This window comes from Puma concolor, chromosome E4, assembly GCF_028749965.1.
Source record: "Puma concolor isolate L17-30 chromosome E4, mPumCon1.1.hap2, whole genome shotgun sequence".
Classification (NCBI taxonomy): Eukaryota; Metazoa; Chordata; class Mammalia; order Carnivora; family Felidae; genus Puma; species Puma concolor.
Genome location: NC_141683.1, coordinates 59849967 through 59876473, shown reverse-complemented (window position 1 = coordinate 59876473; position 26507 = coordinate 59849967). Strand labels below are relative to the sequence as shown.

Sequence of the window (26507 nt, the reverse complement as noted above, 5' to 3'; positions counted from 1 at the left end):
GTGGATGGGAATATTTGCGGACGATCCCTCGGTGCTTTCCTCCAAGGGTTCTACCGTGACATGTTCCCTGATCAGCAAAACCTTCCATTTCCTGCCTGCAGGCGTCATGCTAACTAATAGCATTAGTAATGACCACTTGGATGAGTAAATACCTTATCAGAAGACGAATAGCATCCAGAATGCACTAACAAGGAAATTTACAAAAGATGTAACACCCGGGCAGGACATTAAGTTTGCTGTATTATTTGTCTGTCCTTGGTGACCGTTTTTGTTATAATTGGAAGACTTAGTAACAGAAAGCTTGAATAAAAGTGGCTTTCAAATTAAGTAAGAGGCTTATGGGGCGCCTGGGCGGCTCAGTCGGTTAAGCGTCTGACTTCAGCTCAGGTCACGATCTCGCGGTTCGTGAGTTCGATCCCCATATCCAGCTTTGCGCTGACCGCTCAGAGCCTGGAGGCTGCTGTCTCTCAAAAGTAAAAAAAAAAACTTTTTAAAAAAAGGAAGAGGTCTGTTAACTCACAAGAGTCCCAAGCACTGTACGTCTGTCTGGGTTCTTCCGGGCTGTGGCCCAACGGTGTCGTCCACACCAGGTCTTTCCATCGTATCCTCTGCATATTGTCTTTATTCCCAGGCTCCTTCCTGCAGCTGCCCTGGTTCCAGGCCGGACATGAGAAGAGGCAACAGCTGGGGAGGGGGCAGGGAAGAGCTGAGTCTCCTTCCCTGCAGTTTTTATTATGGAGGGAAACCTTTACCAGAAGCCCCCCAGCGAACTTCTGGGTCCCCTTTGGGGACGGGTCACATGCTGTTGCCTCTTCCAGGCATCTGCAAAGGGACAGGAGTTATGACTGGCTTCACGCCTGGGGGCGGGGCAGGGTGGGGTCATTTACCCAAGCAAAGGGAGGGTGCACACCCGAACCTAAAGCAAGGTCCTTCCAGCGAATCGGGTGTGGAAGGTTGGGTGAGGAAGGGTGTTCGGTAGGCCCTCCTTGGGGTATCGCGGCATCAGGGATGAGAGGTACCATTCTTTCTTTGTAAAGCTTAGTTTAAAATAATTTTTGTGGGTATCTTTTCTGAGGCGTTGGCTTTCTAGATCCTTTTCTGGAAATGGGTCATGTTTCGTAGGCAACAGGCAGGCCTGGGGGGAGGGGTGATTGAACGGACTAGTTCTGTACTGGTCGGCTGGGCGCACAGACCTGGTGATGCTTGAGGAAGCCCCCCGGGCATTGCCTCACCCTGTCCCCACAGCAGCCCGGCGAGGCACGTTGTCTTGTCCCTGTTTTACACGCGGAGAGACTGAGGCTTGGTTAGGTGTAGTCACCTGCTAAAGGTTACTCATTAGCGGCAGAGCTGGTGGGAGGCCCAGATCTGTCTGGCTGGAAGGCAGGCAGGTGCTCACGGCCTCGTGTCTGTCCGGTTCTTTTCAACTCTGTTTCGATCGTCAGTCTCATCGACCTCGGAGTCGTAATACGCAGCTGCGTTTCGCATCTGTGTGCGGCAGAGACACTGACAAAGGTGTCGAGTGAAAGTCACCGAGCACGTGGTGGAAGCAGGTGTTCTCTCTTGGTGGTGCCTGTGCCAGGGGCTCGGGTGTGACTGAGGTTAGAAAGGGTCGCAGAGACCGTGGCAAGTGGGTGGCCGGACACAGTCAACACAGTGGCTTCGGCGTGGTTAGTGCCTGAGTGCAGCTACAGGCCTCCTCGGTCTCCCCCAGCCCTCTCCCCTCACCCTCACCCTCACCAGTACGTTTTCAGATTGGAATACATTCCATGCACGTGGAATCCAGGAGTAACTTTCTCTCAAATTGGCGCTAAAAGAAAAGACCCGGGTTAAGCGGTTCGTGTCTTGAAATATTTTCAGGAGTTAAGGATAATTTGTGTAGTAAATAGTTGGGGAAAGATCTACCCAGAGCCATTTTTCATTTGTTGTTATTTCTTGGTGGCAAAGTTCCCTCACTACCCCCCGCCCCCCCCCCCCCGCCAAAAAAAAAAAGTGGAGGGTGGAAAGGGTGAATGCCAAGATGTATGGTAAAAACAGCTAGATTACTGATAATGCTGTTCCGGGGGTTGTTTTAATTCTCGAGTCCCCAGAAGTGACTGTCTTCGCAATGGCAGTCATTTCCAAGTTGATGTTGATTCCCTGGATCCTCTGTGTTCCACAGAGACCAAGGATACTTTCAGCTTCCAATTAATCCTGAGAACCCAGCTTCAGAGAGCTGTTCTAGATTGAACTAGACCTGGGGCGCCCGGGTGGCTCAGTCGGTCGAGCATCCGACTTCGGCTCAGGTCACGATCGCTCAGTCTGTGGGTTCGAGCCCCGCGTCGGGCTCTGTGCTGACAGCTGAGACCCTGGAGCCTGCTTCAGATTCTGTGTCTCCCTCTCTCTCTGTCCCTCCCCCGCTGTGCTCTCTCTCTCTCTCTCAAAAATAAACATTAAAAAAAAAAAATTTAGACTGAACTAGACCTGCCAGCAGATGCCTGATCTTGACCTACATCCCAGAAGTCCTTTGGTTCCATTTTGTCATCCACCCCTTCACCCAGCACCTACTGGGTCTGCCCAGTACTGCTCTAGGCACGTAACTAACAAAATCCCTGACCTCAGGACCCTATTCTAAGAGGGAAGGAGAGTGAGGGCGTTGGATAGTGGTAAGCAATTTGTAAAAACCAAACCCATCAACAGGAGGGAGTTTCTTTTATTCTTTAGTGATTTCCCAGTTGCTTTCAACAAATTGTTGTGTCCTCTTGTCATGAAAGACCGCACTGTCTCACATGAGAGGCCTTAATTGGTATTTTAACATTTACTGGCTGATTCTCAGATTATTCTGTGTTCTTTTTCTTCTTTGCTTTCTCTGTTCTCTTTCTGTTCCACTCCCCTAGTGTGTCAGTTACCTAATGCAGTGTAACAAACCACCCCGAAACATAAGGGCTTAAACAGCCACCATTTATTCGGCTCCCAATTCTCTAGGTTGGTTGGGTGGGTCTTCTGGTCGGGGGGCAGAGCAGCTGATCTCCGCTGGCTCACTCGTGCACCTGCCGTCGGCTGGACAGTCTATACAGCGGTCTCAATCGCCGTCTGTTAGTGGGCAGGCTGCGGGCCAGAGACACAGTTCGAGTTCGAGTGCCCACACCCCCCAGGATCCGCCGTGACACCCGGGGGGATGCAGGCTGTGGGCCTCCTAGGTGGGAATGAGGATGTTTAGTCGAAACACAGGCTTTTGGCTACCGAGCTTATGATTCCAAAGTTGGAAGCTTAAGCACAGTATTCGACTTCTCAAGGAGAGTTTTCCTGGATGGGGAGAAGAGTTGACTTTGGGTTAGATTGGACTTTTCTTTTACAGTCGGGGCCATTTTGTGGTTGTTTACAATTTTAGAATCTCTGGGTTGGAAGGGTCTATAAGGGTCATGAAATGCAAGCACCGGTCTGATATTTGAAACCCCAGCCTCTGCTCAGACCTCCTCCCCAGGCGTCCAAGAACTCACCGTGCCCCGCCCCCCCACCCCACCCCCGCCCGCAGCCCACCTCCCCTGGCTGCCCCCGCTGGGACCCTGCAGCCCCCTTCCTCCCTGCTGAGGCCGAGGGGAGGACCTCTTCTACACTCGTCCATGCAGGGTTTTCTTTGCATCGTAGCTTCTTGGTTTTTTATTTTGAAATAGGAAAAATAGTTACCTGCTCTTAAATATTAAAGAAGCAGTACCTTTATTGGTTATGATAGGATCAGACTAAAAGGATTATACGGTAGGTATGTACATGGGAGAATATTTGAAGTGTCTCTAAGCACCTATTTGTACAAAGCGACCAGTTCAAATCGTTCGTGACTTTGCTGGCATCCAACACACTGGTTTCCTACGTGCATCATTCTGAGGCTCACCACGTCCGTGGGTCTCAGGTTGGTACAAGTCCCCATCTTCGTCCTCGGATCCCAGTTCCAAGGGTTGAGGAGCCCTGTGACCGGGACTAAGATACGGGCAATTCCTGAGGAGGAATATTGCATTGTATAGAAACTCCCAAACAGATACACAGCCGCGCAGAGTAAGGTAACACCTCTGGGCACCATCATTAACTGTTACCGGAGCAGCCCAGCCTTGGTGATAAAGTCAGTCCTAGACATCCTGCTCCTAAGAGATCTTCTGGAAGACCTTCCGAAGAAGGAACCCTTTACTCTGGAACCCTAATGTTAGCACTCTAATGATTGCTTCTGCACCTGCCCTCGAAGGGACCGCCCGTTTCCCCAGATCCCTAATAGCTGTCCTTCTCTTCTCCAGGGCCCAGTCATATATGCGCAGTTAGACCACTCTGGCGGACATCACAGTGACAAGATTAACAAGTCAGAGTCTGTGGTGTATGCGGACATCCGGAAAAATTGAGAGAAGACCCAGAACGTGTCCGAAGCAAGAAGCAGATCCAAACTGGACTCTTACGCAGCAAGTGTAGCCCGTGACCACGTGTGGCCTTGGAGACCTGGGCAAGGTCGAGCACACGTGTATTCATGGAGGGAGGAGAAGACGTGTATAGACGATATGCGTGACTATTCTATTTAATCCGATGTGGGGAGCCAGTATTGCATGATGAAAAGATGCTATGACTCTACGTGTATATAAATTGTCTTGCTGTTTTGTGCTTTCCTTCAGGGTCATTTACAGTTGAGCAAAGTCAGAAACATTCCTGTCGCTGTGCTTTAGGTGTGGTTTGCCTTACCGGAGGTGGTAGCCGATCTTTGTATTCGAGTAGACGTGGCCCTTTGGTCTAAGGGCTTAACCGGTCTTAGCTTTTATTGGGGTTGGAGAGTGGGGATACCGGTGATGGGAGCACTTCCAGGGTGGCCTCTACCCAGTGTCTGCACCACCTGTTCGGCTGTCGTTTTTAGAAAACATCCACGAGCTCTGCCACTTGGACACCGTTTGAGGGTTTTTGTTGGTGTTTGTCTCTCTAAAATCCAGGCGTGGGTTTCTTTGTTTTTGTTTTTGTTTTTGTTTTTTGCTTCGTGTGTGAGGCTTACTTTAACGTCCCGCCCTTTATCTTAATCAGTGTGTGGACCCATCATAGCAAGACTAGCAAAGGGTGAATGCCAAGGTCACTTCTTTCCAGGTACTTTCAGATCAATGCCATACACGCAACTGAAGTAGAAAAGCCACGGGGCGCCTGGGTGGCGCAGTCGGTTAAGCGTCCGACTTCAGCCAGGTCACGATCTCGCGGTTCGGGAGTTCGAGCCCCACGTCGGGCTCTGGGCTGATGGCTCAGAGCCTGGAGCCTGTTTCCGATTCTGTGTCTCCCTCTCTCTCTGCCCCTCCCCCGTTCATGCTCTGTCTCTCTCTGTCCCAAAAATAAATAAACGTTGAAAAAAAAAAAAAATTAAAAAAAAAAAAAATTGAAGTAGAAAAGCCAGGCCCTGCTTGAGGAGTGCGGTAGCGTCTGGAGGCTAAAAGGTACCACTTAACGTTCTTTGCCAGAGTCCTTGCTGCCTGAAATGAGGGTCCCCAGACAGCGGAAGGAGACGAGCTTCATTTCCTTTTAAGTGGGCACAAATGGGCTAATTGGAAAGCCAGCCCGTGGTACCCCAGAGCTCTCGCTGGAGAATCGGCCTTGTAAAAGCTTCCGTCATCATTCCAGCAAGAGGCAGCGTCCGTCGTGGCTCTGCAATAGCTTCTCGGTGCCTCAGAGACCTCGGAGGTTCAGGACAGTCTAGGTTTTTTTAAATCAGCAAGCAGGGCTGTTAGCACCATTCTTTCGGGAATCTCTTCTCATTCCCGTTTTGGGGCTTTTTTTGGTGGTTTGTTTCTGGTTTTCCTTTTCTTTTTTGGCTTTTCCTTTTCTTCCCACTCTTTCCCATTCACATGGAATTGGTAAGCAATGAGATGAGGAAAAATCTAGACACTTTGGGTATTCTTTCCAGTAACTCACTTTCTTCCACCGACTACCCCCACCCCCTGTCGGGCCTCTGAGTTTTTATCTTTTGCTGGGAGTGAAAAGCATGGTGAAGGTCCTCGAGCACATTTACATTGTCATTCCCCCTTTTTCTAGATTATTTTGTTTTAACAGAATTTAACAGGCCCCCAGCCAGCCAGGGACGCAGAGGGCTCACCCCGAGACATTTCTGCAAAGCGGTCCACTTTTGCCTGGCGTCCTAAAACTTCCTTGCGTCCATTGTGAGAACTACAGGAGCCTTTAAAAGACGTGTGTGTATGTGTGTGTGTGTGTGTGTGTGTGTGTGTGTGTGTGTTGGGGAGGGTGGGGGGTGCGGGCATTGTCACCCTTCTTCAAACTGATGCCAAGTTAACAATATTCTTGGCAAACCTTTGCCACTGTGAGAAGCTGTGACCGAGACTGTTTTTAAGGCAGAAAGAACACGAATTGTTGAGAGACCGAGTGTGTGCCTTTCGACGTGTAATGGTTCCTTACAGTCGCTTCTTACAGAGAAAGGGCCACTCTCCTTTTTCTGCACAGGTCCTGTGAATAAAGCATACATTCCTGACACCTCCTGACAGCAGGAGTCCCGATTCCTTCCTTTCCTTGCCGGGACCCTGTGCTCGTGAAGCTGCCACCCGGAACCAGCCCCGCGCGCCCCGCCTCCCCCACCCCTGAGGTTGCCTCCCGCCAGGCCAGGCGCCCTCCCCACCCGGCCAGACACCTCGGGCTGTCATGTCGGCACGTGCACGGTGGCCGAGAGTCCCCCACCACGCTGCAGCGCCCCCACCCCGCTGGGTCCGCGGGGCAGGCTTGTCTGGAGGAAGCTGCTAGCAACTGGGGTAGAGCGCCTCGGGGGCAGGGCTTTTGCCTAACCTCCTGTGGATTTTTGGGCCCTTCCTCTTGCCTGCCAGCGTGCCTGGGCCTGGCCACACAGGACACTGGCCCAGTTGCCTTTTCCGTGTCCAATTATTGGCAGAAGGAGACCTTTTAAAGTTACACGTGATTTTTGTAGGGGGCCACCTAGAAGGGATTAGAGGTGCGAATTCCAAACCACCTGTAGTGTTTCGATGGAAATGTATCCGGCTAGGGGAAAAACCATCAAGTTCATTATTAATTTTTTGTTTTTTTTCCTTTCTCGATTGTACCTTTGTGAATATTTTAATACATCTTTTTCAATTACTGAACTGTGTCGTGTGTTCATTTTTAACCAAGGAGAGAAAGAGAGAAAAGCCTTTTCGCTCCTCCCACTCCGGCCACACTGGCCTCCTCCTTCTTCAGAAACACCAGACATGTGCCGGCCGCCGGCCCTTTGCACCTGCCGCCCCCTCTCTGCCTGGAGCGCATCCTGCACCTGTTGGTGTGGTTTGCTCCCTCACTTCCTTGAAGCGTCTGCTCAGATGTCACCTCCCGGAGACTTTGTGCCACATACAGAGCAACCTCACCCACCCCCTGCCGCTGGCCCTCCCCCTTACTCCCACCTCGTTCTTCTCCCTCTGTCCAGCTGTACGTGTGCTGCTGTTTTCCCCTGGTAGCAAAAGCACCAGGACTTTGCTGTTTTGTTCACTGCTCCGTCTTCAGTGCACAGGATAGCACCTGGCACCTGGGGGCTGAGCAAATGTTCACTGGTTGGATGATAGTGGCTATTCCTTCAACAGAGTTATGTTGAGAACTGTCCCGTGCCAAGCAGTGTGCCAAGATTAGGAAATAAAATGAACAAGACCTAGCTCCTCAAGGACCTTGCCACAGAGTAGGAGTGACAGGGGACATAACAGAAATAACTAAGAGCTACTAAGGACTTGCTACGTGCCAGGCACGTTGCGTTGCTTACTCTGTGTTGCATTATGAGTTTCCGCTGGTTGTACTCATCTTAGACCCGCTTTTAGACAGTGTCACGCTTAGGGTATATAACTTGTCCAGGGTCACTCGGCTAATCAGATCCAGAGAGGCAGGGCCGGGCCTGGGGCTGTTTGATCCCAAGCCCTGTTCTTAACCACTGCGCCCTTGGCATAGCTCAAAAAAAGAAAAAGGAAAAAAAAAAAAAAAAAAAGATCTCTTCCTTATTCAAATAAGTGTGCTGTGTGCCTGAAATAGTTTTCTGTGTTCCTTACGAGCCGGGTGGGGGTGCAGTGAGGGAGGTGGTTAAGCCGTTGCTGGAGGCCCAGGGGCCTGAACCTCAGTTTGGAAAACTATATGGGGACAGCCTGTTGAGAGCGGTGTCACAAGTAACGTCTTACTAATAAGCATGGATTTCCTGCGATTTATTAATTTAGTAAATTACCGTGGAATTTACTGCGAGTAATGGAAACTCGCAGGTGTTCTGCGGGTTCCGCCCCAGTGGGAACTGAACCCTGGGGCGGTCCCGTCAGCGGAGGCGCTGGTCTCCGAGCCGCACAGGGAACCTGCCAACCAGATAGGTGACTTCTGAGGGCGGCCGCGGCCCGGGTGAGCTGCTTGGGCGGTACCCAAAGAGGAGACCTCACGCTCTTACCCCCTTGATGCTGAAGGCTCCCTCCCGATCCTTCTGGGCGATTCTAGTGCTAACCAGCTTGGATTTAGGAACCGGATGATGTCATCCTCCCGACTGTCCATGGAAGCTGAGGGGGCAACCTCACGGAGGAGGAAAGTGGCATTTGTAGTGTTGGTGGAGGTGGCATAAGGAACTGACCACCTGTTTCATGGCAGGTTCCCACGCAGACACATTTTTCCCGTATATTCAAGATCGTGGCATAAGGAATTTCAAACAGGCACAAGAGAACAGTAAAGCCCATCCTCAGCGATTGCCTCATCCACCCCTTTTGGCTTTTTCCTCTTTTCCGAATTAAAACAAATCCCAAAACATGTCAGCTCACCCCTACATTCTTTGATGGGCATCTTGTAAAAATATGTACGTTTACGGGGCACCTGGTGGCTCAGTCGGTTAAGCGTCCGACTCTTGACTCTGGTTCAAGGTCACGATCTCACGGTTTATGAGTTGGTGGTGCAAAGCCTGCTTGAAATTCTCTCTCTCCTCTCTGCCCTTTCCCTGCTCATGTTCTCTCGCTCTCAAAATAAACTTAAAAAAAAAAAAGAAATAAAAATATGTACATTTTCTTACATAACCATAATACCTTGTCGCATTTAACAGAAACATTTTTTTTTTATTTTTATTTTATTTTAGAGAATGAGACTGTGAAAGAGGAAGACGGAGAGAGAGTCTTAATCAGGCTCCTTGCTCAGCACGGAGCCTAACATGGGGCTCAATCTCACGACCATGAGACCGTGACCTGAGCCAAAATTGAGAGTTGGTCGCTTAACCACCTGAGCCCCCCAGCCGCCCCCAGAAGCATTTTTTTAAAAAACGCATTTCAACAGTTCTTTGATGTCATCTAATACTCAAATTTCCCCCTGTCTCAGAAATGGCATCTTACAAATGGTTTCTTCAAGTGAGGGTCCAAACGTGGTTCCGGTAAAGACTTCCCTGCCTGTTTCACAGACGGGAGCCTAGTACCCTGCAGTTCTCTCCCTCAGGACTGTCAGGCTTCTGTGTGAGGAGGGAAAGAACCAGGCCATTAACACCCATGGGGCCTTCCCTTGGATAGATGCGCCGTATTTAAATTTTTTTTTTTTTAATGTTTATTTTTGAGAGAGAGCGTGAGCAGGGGAGGGAAAGAGAGAGAGGGAGACACAGAATCCGAAACGGGCTCCAGGCTCCGAACCGTCAGCACAGAGCCCGACGCGGGGCTCGAACTCACGGACCGAGAGATCATGACCGGAGCCGAAGTCAGACGCTTAACCGACGGAGCCACCCAGGCGCCCCGATGCGCCGTATTTGAAACCACTTCTGACTTTGTGGATGTTTCGATTGTCTCTAGTTGTTTTGTTTCTGTCCATCCCAAGTGGTACTGTAATTGTCACGTGTTAGGAACTACTGAAAAAAAAAAAAAAAGGCAAAGGTAAATTATTTGCAGCTACGGAGATGCAGCGCGGGTCGAGACACGTCCTCCCTGCCCCCTGGCAGGGGGACCTGATGTCTGAGGGTCACGACGGTGGCTTTCAAGCTCACCTCCCCGTCACATCCTTCTGAAAGCCATCGGGGACTGGCAGAAGGGCCACCGACTGGAGCTGTGGGAACAACTGAGGGCGGGAGGCGGGCGGGACCCCCAGCACCCAGAGGGGGCCCCGGCTGTGTTTACAAGGAAGGAAACCAGCCGTTCAAGCTCCCAGAGGGGCTGCCGCTTCCAGCCTGTTTCCTCCTGCAAACAGGATGTTTAACTATTGTCCCTTCTTGGCTCCGATTTGGGTTGGATTGTCGGTTCCTCACAGACCTTGTGGACCGGCCTGCAGGGCTCCTGAACGTAAGGAAGGGGCTGGGTTCTTTTTTTTTTTTTTTTTTTTTTTAAATCTCTACAATTGGGAAGAGGAAGTTTGGCAGGTTTAATATTCCCACATCTGCGTTGGAGCCCCGCCCTCCAGCACTGTGTGCCTGACACATTTGGGGTGATTCTGAACCCGAATCCCTTTCTGCTGAGGAACTGGGGGACAGGGCAAAGCCAAGGCCAGCTTGCTGAAGGTCTGAGGTTTGCCTTCTCCTTGATACGGACTCCAAGGACACGGAGTTTTGAATCTAGACCCATTCTTGGTTCTTTCTCCGGCTTTGCATAATCTTTTTTTTTTTTTTTTTTTTAACGTTTATTTATTTTTGAGACAGAGAGCATGAACAGGGGAGGGGCAGAGAGAGAGGGAGACACAGAATCGTAAGCAGGCTCCAGGCCCTGAGCCATCAGCCCAGAGCCCGACGCGGGGCTCAAACTCACAGACCGCGAGATGGTGACCTGAGCTGAAGTCGGATGCTTAACTGACGGAGCCACCCAGGCGCCCCTCATTTTTTTTTTTTTTTTTTGAAATCATAGTTCCTTTCAACTAGATAAAAGAAACATAAATTTTTAATTTATGTTGAGGGGAATCTCTTAGAATGTACAACAGCCCCCGAGGAATGTGGAACATTTTGCAAAACCCTGCCCTTGGCTCTTGCTGGCCCAGCAGAACCCCAGAGGGTTTGTTTATAACATGTCTGGACGTTCCTATCTGAGTAAAAGCCCCGGCCTTTGCTCTGTGTGAGCGATTACTGAAGATAGTTGCTCTGCCAGAGGGAGAAATGTTTCTGAAAAGCCTGCCCAAGGATTTTCGTCCCGAAGAATGTAAAATGTCTGCGGGCCACACGGGTACTGGTGGCCAGCACGGGCCGCCCTGTGTCCCTGCCCCCAGGCAGCCCAGCCGAGCTCCGGGGTTCAAGCTTGTGGAACAGCACCGCATCCTGGAACAGAGCTCACAAGGCAGACGGCGCAGCCTGAATCCCTCTGACACAGGACACCTCAGGACATGCCAGGCTCTCGGAGAGGAAGCTGAGCTAATGACTTCGTGTTGGCCCAGTGAGGTTGCACCAGAGAGAAGAAAGCCCGTGGGAGAGAAGGAAACAGGAAGAGAGCTCACACCTGGCTAGAAATAACTGGCCTCCTTCCATGTCATGTCTAAAAAAAAAAAAAAAAGGAAGAAAGAAAAAAGTACCATGAGAGAAACCGAACGATCTGCGTTCCTATTGTAGGTTTTGTCTATTTCGATTCATTTCAAGCTTTTAGATTATGGCTCTTCCAGGACTGCCCTCCGTGCCTTCTCCTCCCTGTCAGCAGGCATGCATCAAAGTCATTGCAAAATGCAACCCCTTCCCCTGGAGGCCGGGGGGATGATAGGAAGGAGGACAGCATTACAAAGCGGCCTCGCCAGCGTGCGCCCTGGGCACTAGACCGACATCAAATGTGTTGTTAAGCACCAGTTGGACGTCCTGGAATCACATTAATCGGAGAAATACATATGGATGAGAGGTGTAGGCGATCCAGCCTGATACATTTTCTCTTCTCCCCTCTGATCCAAGCTGCTACCATTCTTTGCTATAGAAACGTCCCAGTTCAACCTTTGGGGGTTCTGCTTTGGCGTTTTTAAGATCAACGAAATTACTGTGGCGGCCAGTGGCCGCATGCGGCCATTTACATTTAAATGATGTAAGATGAAATCAGACTTAAAACTCAGATTCACGGTCACACTAACCACACTTCAAGCGCTCGGTGGCTACCTGTGGCGTGGGACAGTACTGGACAGTGCAGAGATAGGGCATTCCTGCCTCACAGAAAGTTCTGTTGCACAGTGCTGGGGTAGACCGCGAGGGGGCCGGCAGGCCTTTGGTTGGCTGTGCATACATGCTCATGGAAGACTGGTGAAGGCTGTTCCAGCTGGGAAGAAGAGCCCAGAGGTTCAGGGTGAGAGAGAGAGAGAGAGAGAGAGGCCAGCGTGATTGCAACATTGGATTTGGCGGGGAGCCAGGCCTTGAGAGCCTGGTTAAGAAACTGGGATGTTGTCCTGAAGGCAAATTGGGTTTTACACAGGGGACAGAGCAGTAGCAAACGGGGATGTGCAGGTTAGCAAACTCACCCCGCCCACCGGTGGGGGAACCGCAATCTGAAACCGGAAGGGGAGTGCCTCGCGTGGCTGTTGGAGGAGCTCAGTCACAGATGACCAATTGGATTTTCAGCGGCAGTGGGAAAGCAGATGGTCAGGGGGGCCCGAGGGTCAGGGAGAGTGTGAAAGGGCTTTGGCAGATACAGAGACCGGCAGGGGCTGGAGAGAGAAGACTCGGGAGGAACAGTGACCAGCGCCCCCGACCGATGGGAAGCTGGGTCACGAGCAGGTGATCCTGGGGGAGCTGGGGGCTGGGGCGGAGGCGAGAGGGGGTGATTTAATAGTCCATCTAGCAACTGCTAGAAGATGTGAGTGCCTGGCCCTTCCCAGTTCCCAGTTTACTGGGCTTCTCCCTATGTATTTGTGATTTTTGAGCACCCTCCTTGAGAGGCCAGTGTCTGAGTTCAGTGCGTTCTGCCTCCTCTCTAATCAAAGACCTTATCTCCATCTCTGCTGTGCCTTCCCTCCTGCAGGATAAGGTCCCAGCCCCCAGGCCGTCTGGTCCAGGAGGCCTTTAGCCCCGAAAAGCAACCCCCTGCCTCCCACATCATCATTTCCCCCCTCCCTCCCCCACCCCCACTCAGTGGAGCTCGTTCAGACCAAGTGGGAGGACCATGGCTTCCAAAACCTCTCCAGCACCGAATACCAGGTCCCCACCTGGAAAAGTCCTATGTCTTCTTCCAGGAAGCTTCCTAGAAACTTCTAAAGCCATGTTAGGGTGCGTGCCTCCCCATTTTGTTCTCCCACAAACCCTATGCGGTCTGCTTCGTAACTCTGCATTTTCATTGCCTGCTTATTCCTTCTGCGGAATTCTGAGTGCCTTACCTGAATTAACTCCTATCAACCGTATTATAAGATGGAGAGTATTAAATCCCCACTTGAAAACAACAGAACTGGGGCGCCTGGGTGGTTCAGTCAGTTAAGCATCCCGCTCTTGGTTTCAGCTCAGGTCATGATCTCACAGTTCGTGGGTTCGAGTCCCATGTCGGGCTCTGCACTGATGATGTGGAACCAGCTGGAGATTCTCTCTGTCTCCCTCTCTCCCCCTCCCCCTGCATGCACTCTCTCTACCTCAAAAAATAAACTTTTTAAAATATTTTTTTTAATGTTTGTTTATTTTTGAGAAAGAGAGGCAGAGCGTGAGCGGAGAAGGGACAGAGACAGAGAGAGAGGGAGACACAGAATCCGAGCTGTCAGCACGGAGCCCGACGCAGGGCTCGAACCCACGAACCGTGAGATCATGACCCGAGCCGAGGTCGGACGCCCAACCGACTGAGCCACCCGGGCGCCCCTCAAAAAATAAACTTAAAAAAAAAAAGTTAAAAAAAAGTAAAACAACGGAACTGACACACAAACAGGTTGAATAACTTGCCAAGGCTAGCAACTGGCAGTGTGGAGATCCAGTGCGGTGATGTCCCAGGCCCGCACGTGTCCCCTCCGTGCCGGCTGGTTCTCATCGGTCCTTGCAGCGGCAGCACAGAGCCGGTCCCGTGCGATCGATGTCAAGGAGATTTTGTTAATCTCCACGAGGGTCCACATAGTTCACGCGTTCAGTAAATACTAGGTTCCTACTCTTCAGGGGGCCTGGAGGAATGAACTCGAGATGATCAAATGAAAATGTTAACACATTCATCAGTTTGCCAGCACTTTCCGAGCGCTGTCTGCCCAGGCACGCGGCCTGAATGTGGGCCGAGCCCCTGCTCTCCAGGAGTTCATACCCTGGTGCGGGAGGCTTCAAAGGCTCATGTTTAATAACACGGGATAGATCATCACTTCTCCGTTCCTCTCTGTTCCCGAAGCCTTCACGGCTTCTGTGTCTTCTGAACAGAAGTCTCAGCCGAATCTACTTCCTCCAGCGATGCCCCTGGAAGGCACGAGCACCTCAGAAGCAGAAGTGCTTCGGGGCGCCTGGGTGGCTCAGTCGGTTGGGCGTCCGACTTCAGCTCAGGTCACGTGCCCAGGCCAAGAACTGGTCTTTTTGGTCTCCGTATCGCAACCTCCACTACTGAATCCGTTCTTGGTACTCGGTGATTAGTCAAGACAGGTCAGGGCCCCTGGGTGGCTCAGTCGGTTAAGCGTCTGACTTCGGCTAAGGTCATGATCCCGAGGTTCGTGAGTTCGAGCCCTGCATCGGGCTCTGGGCTGATGGCTCAGAGCCTGGAGCCTGCTTCCGATTCTGTGTCTCCCTCTCTCTCTGCCCCTCCCCCGTTCATGCTCTGTCTCTCTCTGTCCCAGAAATAGTTAAAAAAAAAAAAAAGTTAAAAAAAAAAAAAGAAGCAGAAGTGCTTCTAAGGCGTGAGGCCGCGAGCCTGGAACTTGACGAGGGGCAGGGAGGAGGACAGACTCACCTCCAGGACAGCACAGCCTCTGCAGAATGCACCCCCCCCCCCCCACCACCACCACCCGACGCTTGGCCTATGTCTCCCATAAGCTGGAGTCACACACCTGTTTTCTGTTGGCCACGGCAGGGCTCACGCCTGTCCCCGCCTGTGCTCGCCCAGGCTATCCTATACCCCTACTTGCCCTCTACCCACTCCAGGGAGGGACCGTGTAACCAAAACGACTTCCTTTCTCAGGCAGTTCCCCTAAGCCTTCGCAGCCGGCTGGCTTTTGTGTGCACTGCTCCCCTCCACCGCGCCCTCGTCTAATCCCCGAGCAGCAGCTACACCAGCTTTACCCGTGTGCCTTCCTCCGGAAAGTTCGTGAGCTTGCCCAGGCCAAGAACTGGTCTTTTCGGTCTCCGTATCGCAACCTCCACTACTGAATCCGTTCCTGGTACTCGGTGATTAGTCAAGACAGGTCAGGGCCCCTGGGTGGCTCAGTCGGTTAAGCGTCTGACTTCGGCTAAGGTCATGATCCCGAGGTTCGTGAGTTCGAGCCCTGCATCGGGCTCTGTGCTAATGGCTCAGAGCCTGGAGCCTGCTTCTGATTCTGTGTCTCCCTCTCTCTCTGGCCCTTCCCCTCTCGAGCTCTGTCTCTCTCTCTATCTCTCTCTCTCTCAAAAATAAATGTTAAAAAAAAAAAAAGACAGGTTGGTCAGAGGAGTAAATATGGGAATGGATAAGTGATATACAAAATAATGAAGGTCATTAGAAAGCAAGGATGTATGCAAGTCACAGAATAGCAGCTTTGAAGGGGATGACGCTTACGTGAAGTTCGCTATTTGATGTGTTTATTTCTTTATTTTCATTGATTTCGAGAGAGGCAGGGCGTGGGAGCAGGGGAGGGGCGGAGAGAGAGGGAGAATCCCAAGCCAGCTCCGTGGGGCTCAAACTCAAGAAACTGTGAGATCATGACCTGAGTCAAAATCAAGTCGGATGCTTAACTGACTGAGGCACCCAGGCGCCCCTGCGGTGTTTGTTTTTAAAACCAGTCATCTCATACTAATTTTACTTGTGTGGCACGTTGTCATCTTCAACACCTTTTCGCCTTCGTTATTCTATCCAGTACCCACACCCGTGCGCTGAAATAGGGAGGTTAGGGGACAAGCCACAGGAATAAAGTATGTGTGAGGCAGAGCTCATGCTGGAACTTAATGCTCGCATTTTCCTGGGCTGCTGTCCCCACTCCGCCAGGCCACCGGGCCTCTGGGGCTAGCCTCCTTTGTGGAACACAGTTATGGTACCAGGACGAAAAACACACGGCCTTGCCTTTTTTTGCAGGACGACGAAATACTGGTCTATTAAAGAAACGCCCGTTAATGGTGGCGCCGCCTATGGAAATCACTATGAGACAGCGAGGTGTGTGTGAAAGGAGGACACGTCGATGCCATCAGAAGAACCCCCTTCTGGGATCAGAAGAGGCCTGGAATTGACACACGAAAACCCGGGTGCACCTGCCTGAGATGACCATGGGGGCCCATGAAATGAGGCAGCCCGAGGGAGCTGTGGCAGGGCGGAGGTGGCTGAGTCTCCATGGACTCCACTTGTCCCCTCAGAAGCACAAACTGCCACCAAGACTGCTTCTGTCTGCCCAGAGAGAGTGACTGCAGGTGGCTCTGGGGCACAATCTCCAACATCTGGGAAGTGAAATTGAATGCTATTACTCTCTGATATAAAGCAAACTAACTCTAAGCACGTAAGTGTACCCACAGCGAAAGTACGACTATCTCAACTTTAAAAATTTTATCTCCACAGATATTTGATGCGTGTGGTTAGAAGGGTTGGGAAGCTGCCGTCAGGCGCTACGAATATGTGTCTTTTCTTTTTTTATATATATATTTTTAATGTTTATTTATTTTTTGAGAGATGGAGAGTGAGCGGGGGGGGGGGGGGGGAGGAAGAGAGAGAGAGGGAGTCACAGAATCCGAAGCAGGCTCCAGGCTCTGAGCTGTCAGCCCAGAGCCCGACACGGGGCTCGAACTCATGAAACCTGACATCATGACCTGAGCCGAAGTCAGGTGCTTAACCGACTGAGCCACCCAGGCGCCCCCAAAATGTGTCTTTTCAAATCTTGCCCTTACAGACCGTGAAAAGCATTTGCCATTTGCCATACCGTGCGACATACAAAAGATGGGACAACTGGACACGTAAAAATAAACATTTTCAGTTTAATAGAGTAACTAGAAATGTATCTGTCGCTGCATGAACCATTTTGATATTCATATTTTTCCACAGGACACACATTTTGCCTGGGCTGAAATGAACAGGTCGAGTTGAAAAATGAAAGGCAGGTACAGTGTGGGTAAAGCTGGGAGAAAGTAAGCATGAGGCCGCTGACCCTTTCTGACCCTCCAGAAAAAGAAAGAAGAACCCGGAGCGTCTGCTTCGGTGTCTGGAATGGAAGAGAATACGCAGGAACCTGGAGGGTGCTGGTTCCAGAGAAAGGTTAATAATGGATCATTGCAAGAGAGGGAGCCTTACTGAAATCTTTGTTCTTTTTCACGAAAGGTTAGAAAGGATTGTCTAGGATATTAACTCTCATCAGGAATTTGTTTTTTTGAATATCTTGCATGTTCACCTTGCCCGATACAATTTTTTCCCAGGAGGGGAGATTCGAGACTGTTTGAAGCCATTGGTCGTCCATTAACTCGGAGTCTGAGTACCACCATTCCTGAGAGGAGAGAAAGGGTGAAGAATTAATCAGTGCTCCCAGACTTACGTGACCAAGCCTGGTCTGATACCAGAACTGGTCCAGGGTCCTTGAACTTTTTTAAATATTTATTTACTTATTTTCAGAGAGAGAGAAAGAGAGAGAGAAAATGCATGTGCACATGCGGGAGGGGCAGAGAGAGAATCCCAGCGGGCTCCGTGCTCCCACAGACTGTGAGATCATGACCTGAGCCAAAATCAAGAGTCAGACGCTCAACCGACTCGGCCACTCGGGCGCCCCCAGGTCCTTGTGCTTTTAAACCACATGAACCCACAGACAAATGATGAATTTTGCCCCCCAGACTAGGCTACTGACACGTGACTCTAAATAAACACACGGAAGTATAGGCCCATTCGCTTATTCAACAAGTGCTGAGTACAAGGCGCTGGGCTGGATGCTACGCATGATGTTCGCCTTCGAAGAGTTCACGTTCTCAAGGGGAGGAGAGACCTGCGTAGCAACATTAACACCAAGTGGAAAGCGGTGAGGGCTGCCGAGAAGGGGCGGAGATGTTGCCAAAACAGATTTGAACGCGAGGGAGGTTCCATGGGAGCTCCAAGGGGACGAGGAGGCACACACACCTGAGCTACGGATCTATCGCCCCTTTTAGGAAGAGTCCAGAAAGGCCCGTGATGGCCTTCGGTGCTTGGGGAAAGCTAACGAGGCGGTAGGCTTCTGGGGCTTCCTTGCAAGGGTGGGCATCCCCACGCCACCTGCTGGCTGGTGGTACGTACTTTGCTCATGTTCAGCCAGCATTTCTCCAGCACATTCCCCTGTGTTTCAGAGAGCCGTAAGGCTGTGTTCAGGAACAGGTCACAGTTCTGGCCGTCTCCCATGAGTATACAGACGTAGGCCATCAGGTGGTAAAGCCTCGGGTAGAAGACAGGGCCAGTGGTATTCTGGGTCACCAGACTCTCCAAGTTCTGAAGGAAAAACAGCATATCAGAATCAGAAAGGGTCCTTGGCCGCAACGATTTTTTCTCCACGGATGACGTGGGAACGTTTCAAAGATTGAAGCAATCAAATGAAAAAGCGTAGTACAGAGACATTACACAGGATGTAGTGGACACAAAGCGACACGCGTCAAGTGGGGTAGCTTCAGCGTTCTACCCGGACCAAGCATGCGATATGGGTGGGCTCACTAACCCTTTTCGGCAAGCGCTTTTTTTTTTTTTTAAAGTACCTTTTCTTTTTATTACCAAAGCAATATAAGTTACTGTTCAGAATTTAGGGGGGAAAAAATGGAAGAAAAAAAAGAATCACCCATAAGCTTAGCACCCGGAAAGAAATATGTTTAACATTTAGGTACACGCTTTCCCACTTCTCTCTGTCTCTCTGTCTCTCTCTCTCTCACACACACACATACACACACACACACACACACACACACACATATCATACCCCCAATTGGGATCATACTAATCACATAGTATGACAACTTTTTTTCTCATTTAGCATCACATGATAAACATTTTCCAGTGACATGATTCTTTTACATCAGAGCTCACAAATTCAAATGCTGACAAGAGTCAGGCAACGAACATAAAGAAGCAGGCTGGCTATCGCATGATGAGAGCAGAGGGGATTATGTCATGCTAGAGATGTGTCCTATACAAGTGTCACCTCTCAATGCCGGCCAACAGCTGTCCTTTAGGCATGTGGGCTTGGAGTCACCAGATACTCCAATTTTTAAAAGAAGAGCCAGAAATTCAGAATTTTTACGTAAAATATCCCAATGTTTAAATGTACCATTTCTGACTTAACCAAACTTTTTAAAAAAATTTTTTAACTGTTTTTATTTATTTTTGAGATACAGAGCATGAGTGGGAGAGAGGCAGAGGGACAGGGAGACACAGAATCCGAAACAGGCTCCAGGCTCTGAGCCATCAGCACAGAGCCTGATGCGGGGCTCAAACTCACAAACCGCGAGATCATAACCTGAGCCGAAGTCAGACACTTAACCGACTGAGCCACCCAGGCGCCCCACCAATCTTCTTTCTGAAGTGCATATAGTTTTCATTTTCTCCTAGTTTTTTACTGCTATAAACCTGAGATCAACATCTTTGTAGACAAACTTTTGTTTGTCGTCTGATTATTTCCTTAGGATAATTCCCAGGAAGAGAATTAACCAACGTGCATAGTTTAAAGATATTTTGCCAGAACGCGCTCTGGAAAGTTTACGGGAGTCTTTCAGAGTAGGAGTCTGTCTTCTCACGTGTCTTTGCTAATCTGATGCTCAGCGAAACAATGTCCTGTTGTTTTGTTGCCTTTATTTCAATATGATAGACAAGGGATCAAAATGTTGGGTTTTCCTGACTGACCTGTTAACACGTCTATTTAGTCTACAATTATTTATCTAAGAAATGCTCACCTGCTCTGAACAAGGCATCATTCTGTGTGCCGTGGGAGATACACGCAAGTTTGTGCTTCACTCATTCGTGTTCCTGTGTTGTCTCTACTCCCTCCACCACCCCCCCCCCACCTCCTTTTCGAAGTCAAATAAATCACAAACTTCTTGAGCACGAAGACCGTGTTTTTCTCATCTTTATTGAACCCGGTAAGTACCTATTGTATTTTTCACCTGTACTGTCTTTGGGATAGAGGAGTTTTATCACTTTACTATTCACTAAATAAAGACGTGCTTTCTTTTCATCATCTGCTAGTTTATCTACCTGGACTTTCATATGTCAGACTGGCCAAAAGTGGCCCCCTTTATTAGTATTCGATCAATATTTGAAAGTGATAGTGACAGGGATGCCTGGGTGGCTCAGTCGGTTTAGCGTCCAACTCTTGATTTCGGTTCAGGGCATGATCTCACAGTCGTAAGATTGAGCCCCGCGCTCGGCGCAGAGCCTGGTTGAGATTCTCATGAGTCATTTTCTCAACTCCAGACACTCTATCAAATCACATGAAGTTACAGAAGACATAGTAATTCCGTAAATAATACATAATACAGAATAATCACATAAAGCAAGATAATGTTTCAGGTAACCAAGCGACTCCATACCCTGAATGGAAGCCAGCAGAATGCTTTATGTAACAGAAATACAAATACATGCTCTGTATCCAAAGAGAACGTCCCTCTAAGCAGAGGTGACAATGACCTTTTAAGTATTTCAGGCAGGGATCGGTAAGCAGTGTGAACAAATTGCAGGAGGAGACCCCGGGGCCTGGGTATCGTAGGAGAGTGGTGAGCACAGCTCCTACCTGGGCAGATCGAAGACTTCCTCCTAACAACGTCCTGAGGATTAAATGAGCTACTTGTACTTCAAGATGCCTTGAAGTCCCAGGATGCCTTGCTTTGACAAATTGTGACATCTCTGAAACAGAGACATTCCTAAATTTTCAGCCTCTGGATTCTGCTCACAACCTTAAGGATCATCTTCCGAGATCTCTAGGGAAGATCCCTACCCAGAGATTGTTTGGTCAGCATCTTGATTTTAAAGCCTTCTAAGACCCTAAGCAGAGAACCCGTCAAGCCTGTCCAGACTTCTGACCTGCCCAAGTGTGCGATGAGAGGTTTGTGTGATTTCAGCTGTTAGGTTTGTGGTAACTGGGGGCCCGGCAATGGAAAACTAATACACATGGGCTTAGTTTTGAAGAGGACAAGGCAAAACACTGTCAAGTCAACAGGAGATTTGGCCCTTCTTCCCTTGGAGGGTTTGCCCAGCCTAGGCTGTAAACTCCGAGAGGCGGGTACCGGGTGTGAGTTGCTCCCCCTCACACCCCAGCGCCTAGTATCTGGTGGTTACTGCATATCAGGCAGGAGGCCAGTGTTATTTATTTATGTGTTGTTGCACTCAGCACACGTTTGTTCGGTGAGTGGAAGATACGCACGTCCTGTAATGCTTATACTGAAGTTAAAATGCATTTTAAAAGTTTTTGTTTTTGTTTTTTTAAGAAGTTAACATGAGCCTGGGTGGCTCAGTCGGTTAAGCATCCGACTTTGGCTCATGTCATGATCTCGCAGTCCATGAGTTCGAGCCCCGCGTTGGGCTCTGTGCTGACAGCTTAGAGCCTGGAGCCTGCTTTAGATTCTTTGCTACCCCGCCATCTCTCTGCCCACCCCCCCCCCCCACTCATGCTCTGTCCTGTTCTGTCTTTCAAAAGTAAATAAGTGTAAAAAAAAAAAAAAAAAAAAAAGAAGTTAACTTAGGGGCACCTGGGTGGCTCAGTCAGTTGAGCGTCCAACTTCAGCTCAGGTCCTGAGCCTGGAGCCTGCTTCATTCAGATTCTGTGTCGCCTTCTCTCTCTGCCCTTCCCCCACTCACACTCTGTCTCTCTCAAGAATAAACATTAAAAATTTTTTTAAAAAAAGTTAACTTAAAAGACACATTCAGGATCAGCTGAATATTTTTAATTTCCATGTGCAAAGACTTAACCTCCCAAGATGTTTATCATAATAACTGCCGTAAAATAACTACAAAAAAATTCTATCCAAGGACAGTTTGGCAATATCATCTAACAAGATCTAGGAGACTTTATCTATAAGATAAAATACTATGCTTCCTTTTAACTCGTGGTGTAGAAAACAATTTAATGACAGGAAATTATTCACAATATATTTTATTTGATAGCATGTTTTAAAAATGGAAATGTGTGCACGTGCACACACAGAGAAAAGACTTGAAAAGTGATGTCTCTCTTTGTAAAAAGTGGTTACCTCTGAGTAGTAAGGTTGTGAGCAATTTGTATTTCCTTGCAATCTGGGGGGAAGAAGTTACCTTAAAAAACTGTACTATAAACATAGAAATTCTGGGGCGCCTGGGTGGCTCAGTCGGTTAAGCGTCCGACTTCGGCTCAGGTCCTGATCTCGAACTCTTCGTGAGTTCGAGCCCCGCATCAGGCTCTGTGCTAATGTCTCAGAGCTTGGAGCCTGCTTCAGATTCTGTGTCTCCCTCTCTCTCTGCCCCTCCCCTGCTCATGCTCTCTCTCTCTTTCTCAAAAACAAGTAAACATTAAAAAATAATTTTTTAAATAAATATATAAATTCTGGAATCAGAGAAAATAATTTTCACAAGAAGGTAGACAGAAATCCACTTACGGAGTGGTTTACCCTGGAAACTGGCTCACCTTGAGCAGCTCGACTCCACTGTCCTGAGCGTTCTCAGACTGCCCCTCAATCTGCTTTTGAAGGTAGAGGACTTGCCCTTCCATGTACCTACTGATTCCTTCATAGTAAAGAGCTGTCGGGGTTCTTCTTGGCACTAGGTTTTTAGCTCTACTGGAAAAGATGTGAAAGTTGTCCCATTCCTGGAGCCTGGCATACCTGCGCCAGCACAGAAGAAGAAGACAAATCAGTATCGCCCTTGGAATGTTCTGAAATGGGTCTCCCTGCAGGCCCAGCTCCCGGGACCTGGGCCTGGAGCCCACCGCCTGCTCCCCAGGAGAAACGATGTGCTATGGAACAGGGCAAGAAGAGAATGTGTGGACGGTTCGTGATGAATAGACTCCTCGGGAACCCTCGGGTAATATTAGCAAGCACTTAACTCTTTGGACTCTAAAAGGATCATCAAACACTTGGAGCTATGAATTCTAGAGCTTGAAGACATTGCTCCAATTCCAGAGAGAGATGGCCTAGGCCAGTACTGCTCAAAGTGTGGGCCACCGACTGGGAACATCCGTGTCACCTGGATGCTGCTTAGAAATGCAGGCTCGCTGGTCCAGCCCCCATCTGCTGAATCACTCTGGGGACTGGGACGAGGCCAGGAATCCATTAACAAGTGTTAACAAGCTCTCCAGGTGATTCCTGTGCCCACTAACGTGTGACAAGCACAGGCCTAGGCCACAGCTGTTGAAAGAAAGTAGGATAAGAAACTAGGATGACTTTCAGACTTTAGATTCCTTGGATTTTTAGTTCACCCGGGGCGAGTTCATTTGACTTTGAACTTTTAATTTCTTTGGACTCTTACTGGTAAGGGCAATTAATTTTTAGATTTTAATGTCTCCCAAGGAATTTCGGAATAGATTTCTTTTTAAATTTGGAACTGCTCTAGTCTGTGGCGCTTTAGACAGGAATGTCTTCAGATTCTCATTCCACTCATCACAGAGTCCAAATAAATACTGGACACCGTGGCTGCACGTAGCATGTTGGGAGCGGCTGCGGAAGTCATTTGATGAATGTTCTGGAGCCTTGCTGTCGATCTACTTCTTTGAAGGTACGACCATAGCTGCAGGTTTACGGAGTTGAAAACCTAATGAGTGGGAGCGCCTGGGTGGCTCCGTCGGCTAAGCGTCCGACTTCGGCTCAGGTCACGATCTGGCGGTCCGTGAGTTCGAGCCCCGCGTCGGGCTCTGGGCTGATGGCTCAGAGCCTGGAGCCTGCTTCCAATTCTGTCTCCCTCTCTGCCCCTCCCCCGTTCATGCTCTGTCTCTCTCTGTCTCAGGAATAAATAAACGTTAAAAAAAAAATTAAAAAAAAAAAAAAAAAGAAAAGAAAACCTAATGAGTGAAAGGCGTTCAGCCACAGTTGTGGTCAGGAGGTGGCAGCAGTGTAGGAGGTAGGCAGGTGTGGCTTGGCACCCGGCCCTCCCCATCCTGAGGGGCAGTGAGGCCCGCGTAAAGGAGCTTCGTGTGGCGCTTCTCTCTGCCACAGGGTGGAAAGCTCTTGATGGGAGAGAACTGCCGCTTTCCAGAACTGCCTCCTGCTGAGTGGGCAAGTCTAATCCTGGGCTTCAACATTAGGAAGCCCACCGGCCTGCAGATACCTGCAGACATAAGCCACATCCTCCAACATCCATTCTATCAACAATGTTTTCCGATATAATTCCATCTGTGGGGGGGGGGGGGGTGGGCAGGTGGCGCTATTTTCTTTTTAATGTTTATTGATTGATTTTTTTTTTTTTTTTGTGAGAGAGGGCGGTACACAGCAAGCTGGGGAGGGGCCGAGAGAGAGGGAGACCGAATCCCAAGCAGGTTCCGCACAGTCAGCACGGAGCCCGATGCGGGGCTCGAACTCACACACTGGGAGATCACGCCTGAGGCGGAACCAAGAGTGGACGCTTAACTGACTGAGCCCCCCCCCGGCGCCCCACAAATGGTGCTATTTACCAGTCTCCCTCGCACCCCACCACTCCTCAGTAGCAAGTACTCTTTTCCTCTCTGTATTACCACGCCATGGTGCGTAGGTAATAAAGGCTTGTGGCACTGACTACAGCCGTGGCGGCCTTGCTTAAGGGCAAGATGATCCCCAAGGGGCCTTTCAGTGTAAATCCACCCCGACGCCTTCAATGCCTTCAATCTCTCACGTACAACAAAGTATAAATTCTTTTCTTTCATTTCTGTGTGTGTGTGTGTGTGTGTGTGTGCGCGCGCGTGTGTGTGCGCGTTCTGTGTGTTAATGTCCCCTTCTTCAGGAGTCAACATTTTTCAAACGTGGGAGTGTAGTGAGGGCAACACATTTTTACCAGATAGCTATACTGGAGTAAAGTCCCAGGAGGATTCCACTTTGGAATTTGAGGATCCTGTTGTCTTCATTTTGGTATATGAATTCCAAACATTCTTCAAATGTCTTATAAACAAAGCCTAAAAAAAAAAAAACAAAAAAAAAACAGAGAGAAACAGGAGAGCTTTGCTGGTGGGCGGGGGTGGTCCTGTTCTGGCCTAGTAGCTTCCAGGAGACGTCCCCACTGTGGGGAGAGGCCTTAATCTCTGTTTATGAATCCAGACGGTCCAGTGGATTGCAACACCCTTGTGACCACACTGCCCGCCCCGCCCCTGCCATGCTTCCGTTGCTGGCAGCAATATCCACAGCCCTTTTCAAAATCCCATGGTGATGGAGGCGCCTGGCTGGGTGGCTTATTTGGTTGAACGTCCAACTTTCTGGCTCAGGGCACCATCTCACAGCTCGTGAGTTGGAGCCCTGCGTCGGGCTCTGTGCCGACACCTCAGAGCCTGGAGCCTGCTTCGGATTCTGTGTCTCCCCCTCCCTCCCCTGCTCACTCTCTGTCTCTCTCTCTCTCTCTCTCTCTCTCAAAAATAGACATTTTAAAAAAATCCCTTTTGATTTAAAAAATCCCGTGTTGGGGAACGAATGCCCAGGCCAGCCCCTCTGGTTTACTGTGGACACTGAGGGCTGCCCCGTCGGTGGAGCTCCTTTTCTGAATCTCCGAGCAGCTACCGGTGCCCGGATCCATTGGCAATCCAACGCTTCCTCGTAAAGCGTGAAGTCTGTCCGTATATTCTGCTAACAAGTACTCTAGTAAGACACTGTCACTACCACTTGTGTGTAAAGTGATCTGACGCTAAACTGGCCGCTTACACCCGTCAGGTTCTTCTGGGCCAAATTCTCCTCCTTGCTGGTCCTTCACAACCCTTCCACCTTCCAGATGGCTCCTAGCTCTTACACCAGCCTCTCCCCTTCCCTGTCCGATAGGTCTTTCCAGCCGGAATCCTAGTGGGCTCGAGACCCCAGCCCCGAGAGCGGCCACACCACACTAACACGCGTGTTAAACCCCAATTTCTTGTAAATTCCAAAGCCACGCTCACCGGAATAAAGCATGAGGTCCAGGCAGACGAAATAGAAAAAGGCCTTGCTGAAGATGTGCTCTTCTGATATAGAAAGGTCCCACAGCCACCCCAGCACTTGGATCAATTGTCTGTTTCTGTGGCAAAGGAAGGTGGTAAAGATTAGGAGGTGCTGGGGAGGAGAGGATGGAGTTTAGCGCTGGGCTCGGCTTCATCCTGCCCGCAATTCCGGACCAAATGCGGCCCTTTCGCAAATTTCAAAGCCACTCCCAAATCGCAAATTGGCTCTTGGCTCAAACTGTTGTCACGGACCCCTGCGTCAGGGCCACCAGAGTCAGGCCAAGTTGGCTGGAGCCTCCGGTCCTGGTTGCCCTTCTCTGGGCTTCTGCCTCCCCTGTGAGACTCCTTCCTTGCCCTCCACCTGGCAGCCTGACTCCCATAGCGGGGGAAGACAGTAAACAGACTAGGGATGATGTACACACAGCGGGGGCCTGGCTGGTTCAGCGGGTGGAACGTGGGACTCACGATCTAAGGGTTGGGAATTCGAGCCCCACACTGGA

General features: G+C 49.8%; 2 protein-coding genes and 1 long non-coding RNA gene across 10 annotated transcripts in view; 2 read left to right on the top strand and 1 right to left on the bottom strand.

Moving 5' to 3' along the window:
- MPZL1 (myelin protein zero like 1) overlaps positions 1-4619 on the top strand; it is a 65607-nt gene extending 60988 nt beyond the window's left edge. For 2 of the 3 annotated variants that reach the window (XM_086694296.1, XM_086694295.1), the window contains exon 6: positions 4260-4619. In XM_086694296.1, the coding sequence (XP_086550422.1) occupies positions 4260-4361 (102 nt within the window). In that variant the 3' untranslated portion in view covers positions 4362-4619. The remainder of the gene's footprint in view (positions 1-4259) is intronic. The other variant, XR_015246243.1, reaches the window with a different exon arrangement.
- A 6001-nt stretch (positions 4620-10620) lies between these two features.
- LOC147572721 (uncharacterized) lies at positions 10621-16947 on the top strand. The gene is made up of 2 exons (XR_015246227.1): positions 10621-12619; positions 16053-16947. It is a non-coding gene; the product is annotated as an uncharacterized LOC147572721 (long non-coding RNA).
- Positions 16920-26507, bottom strand: part of ADCY10 (adenylate cyclase 10) — a 79221-nt gene continuing 69633 nt past the window's right edge. For 4 of the 6 annotated variants that reach the window (XM_086694218.1, XM_086694214.1, XM_086694213.1 and 1 more), the window contains 5 exons: positions 25969-26084; positions 24888-25005; positions 22555-22750; positions 18216-18404; positions 16920-17442 (listed from right to left, as the gene is read on the bottom strand). In XM_086694218.1, the coding sequence (XP_086550344.1) occupies positions 17281-17442; positions 18216-18404; positions 22555-22750; positions 24888-25005; positions 25969-26084 (781 nt within the window). In that variant the 3' untranslated portion in view covers positions 16920-17280. Of the gene's footprint in view, positions 17443-18215; positions 18405-22554; positions 22751-24887; positions 25006-25968; positions 26085-26507 lie in introns of those variants that run through there. The other 2 variants (XM_086694216.1, XM_086694217.1) reach the window with 2 other exon arrangements.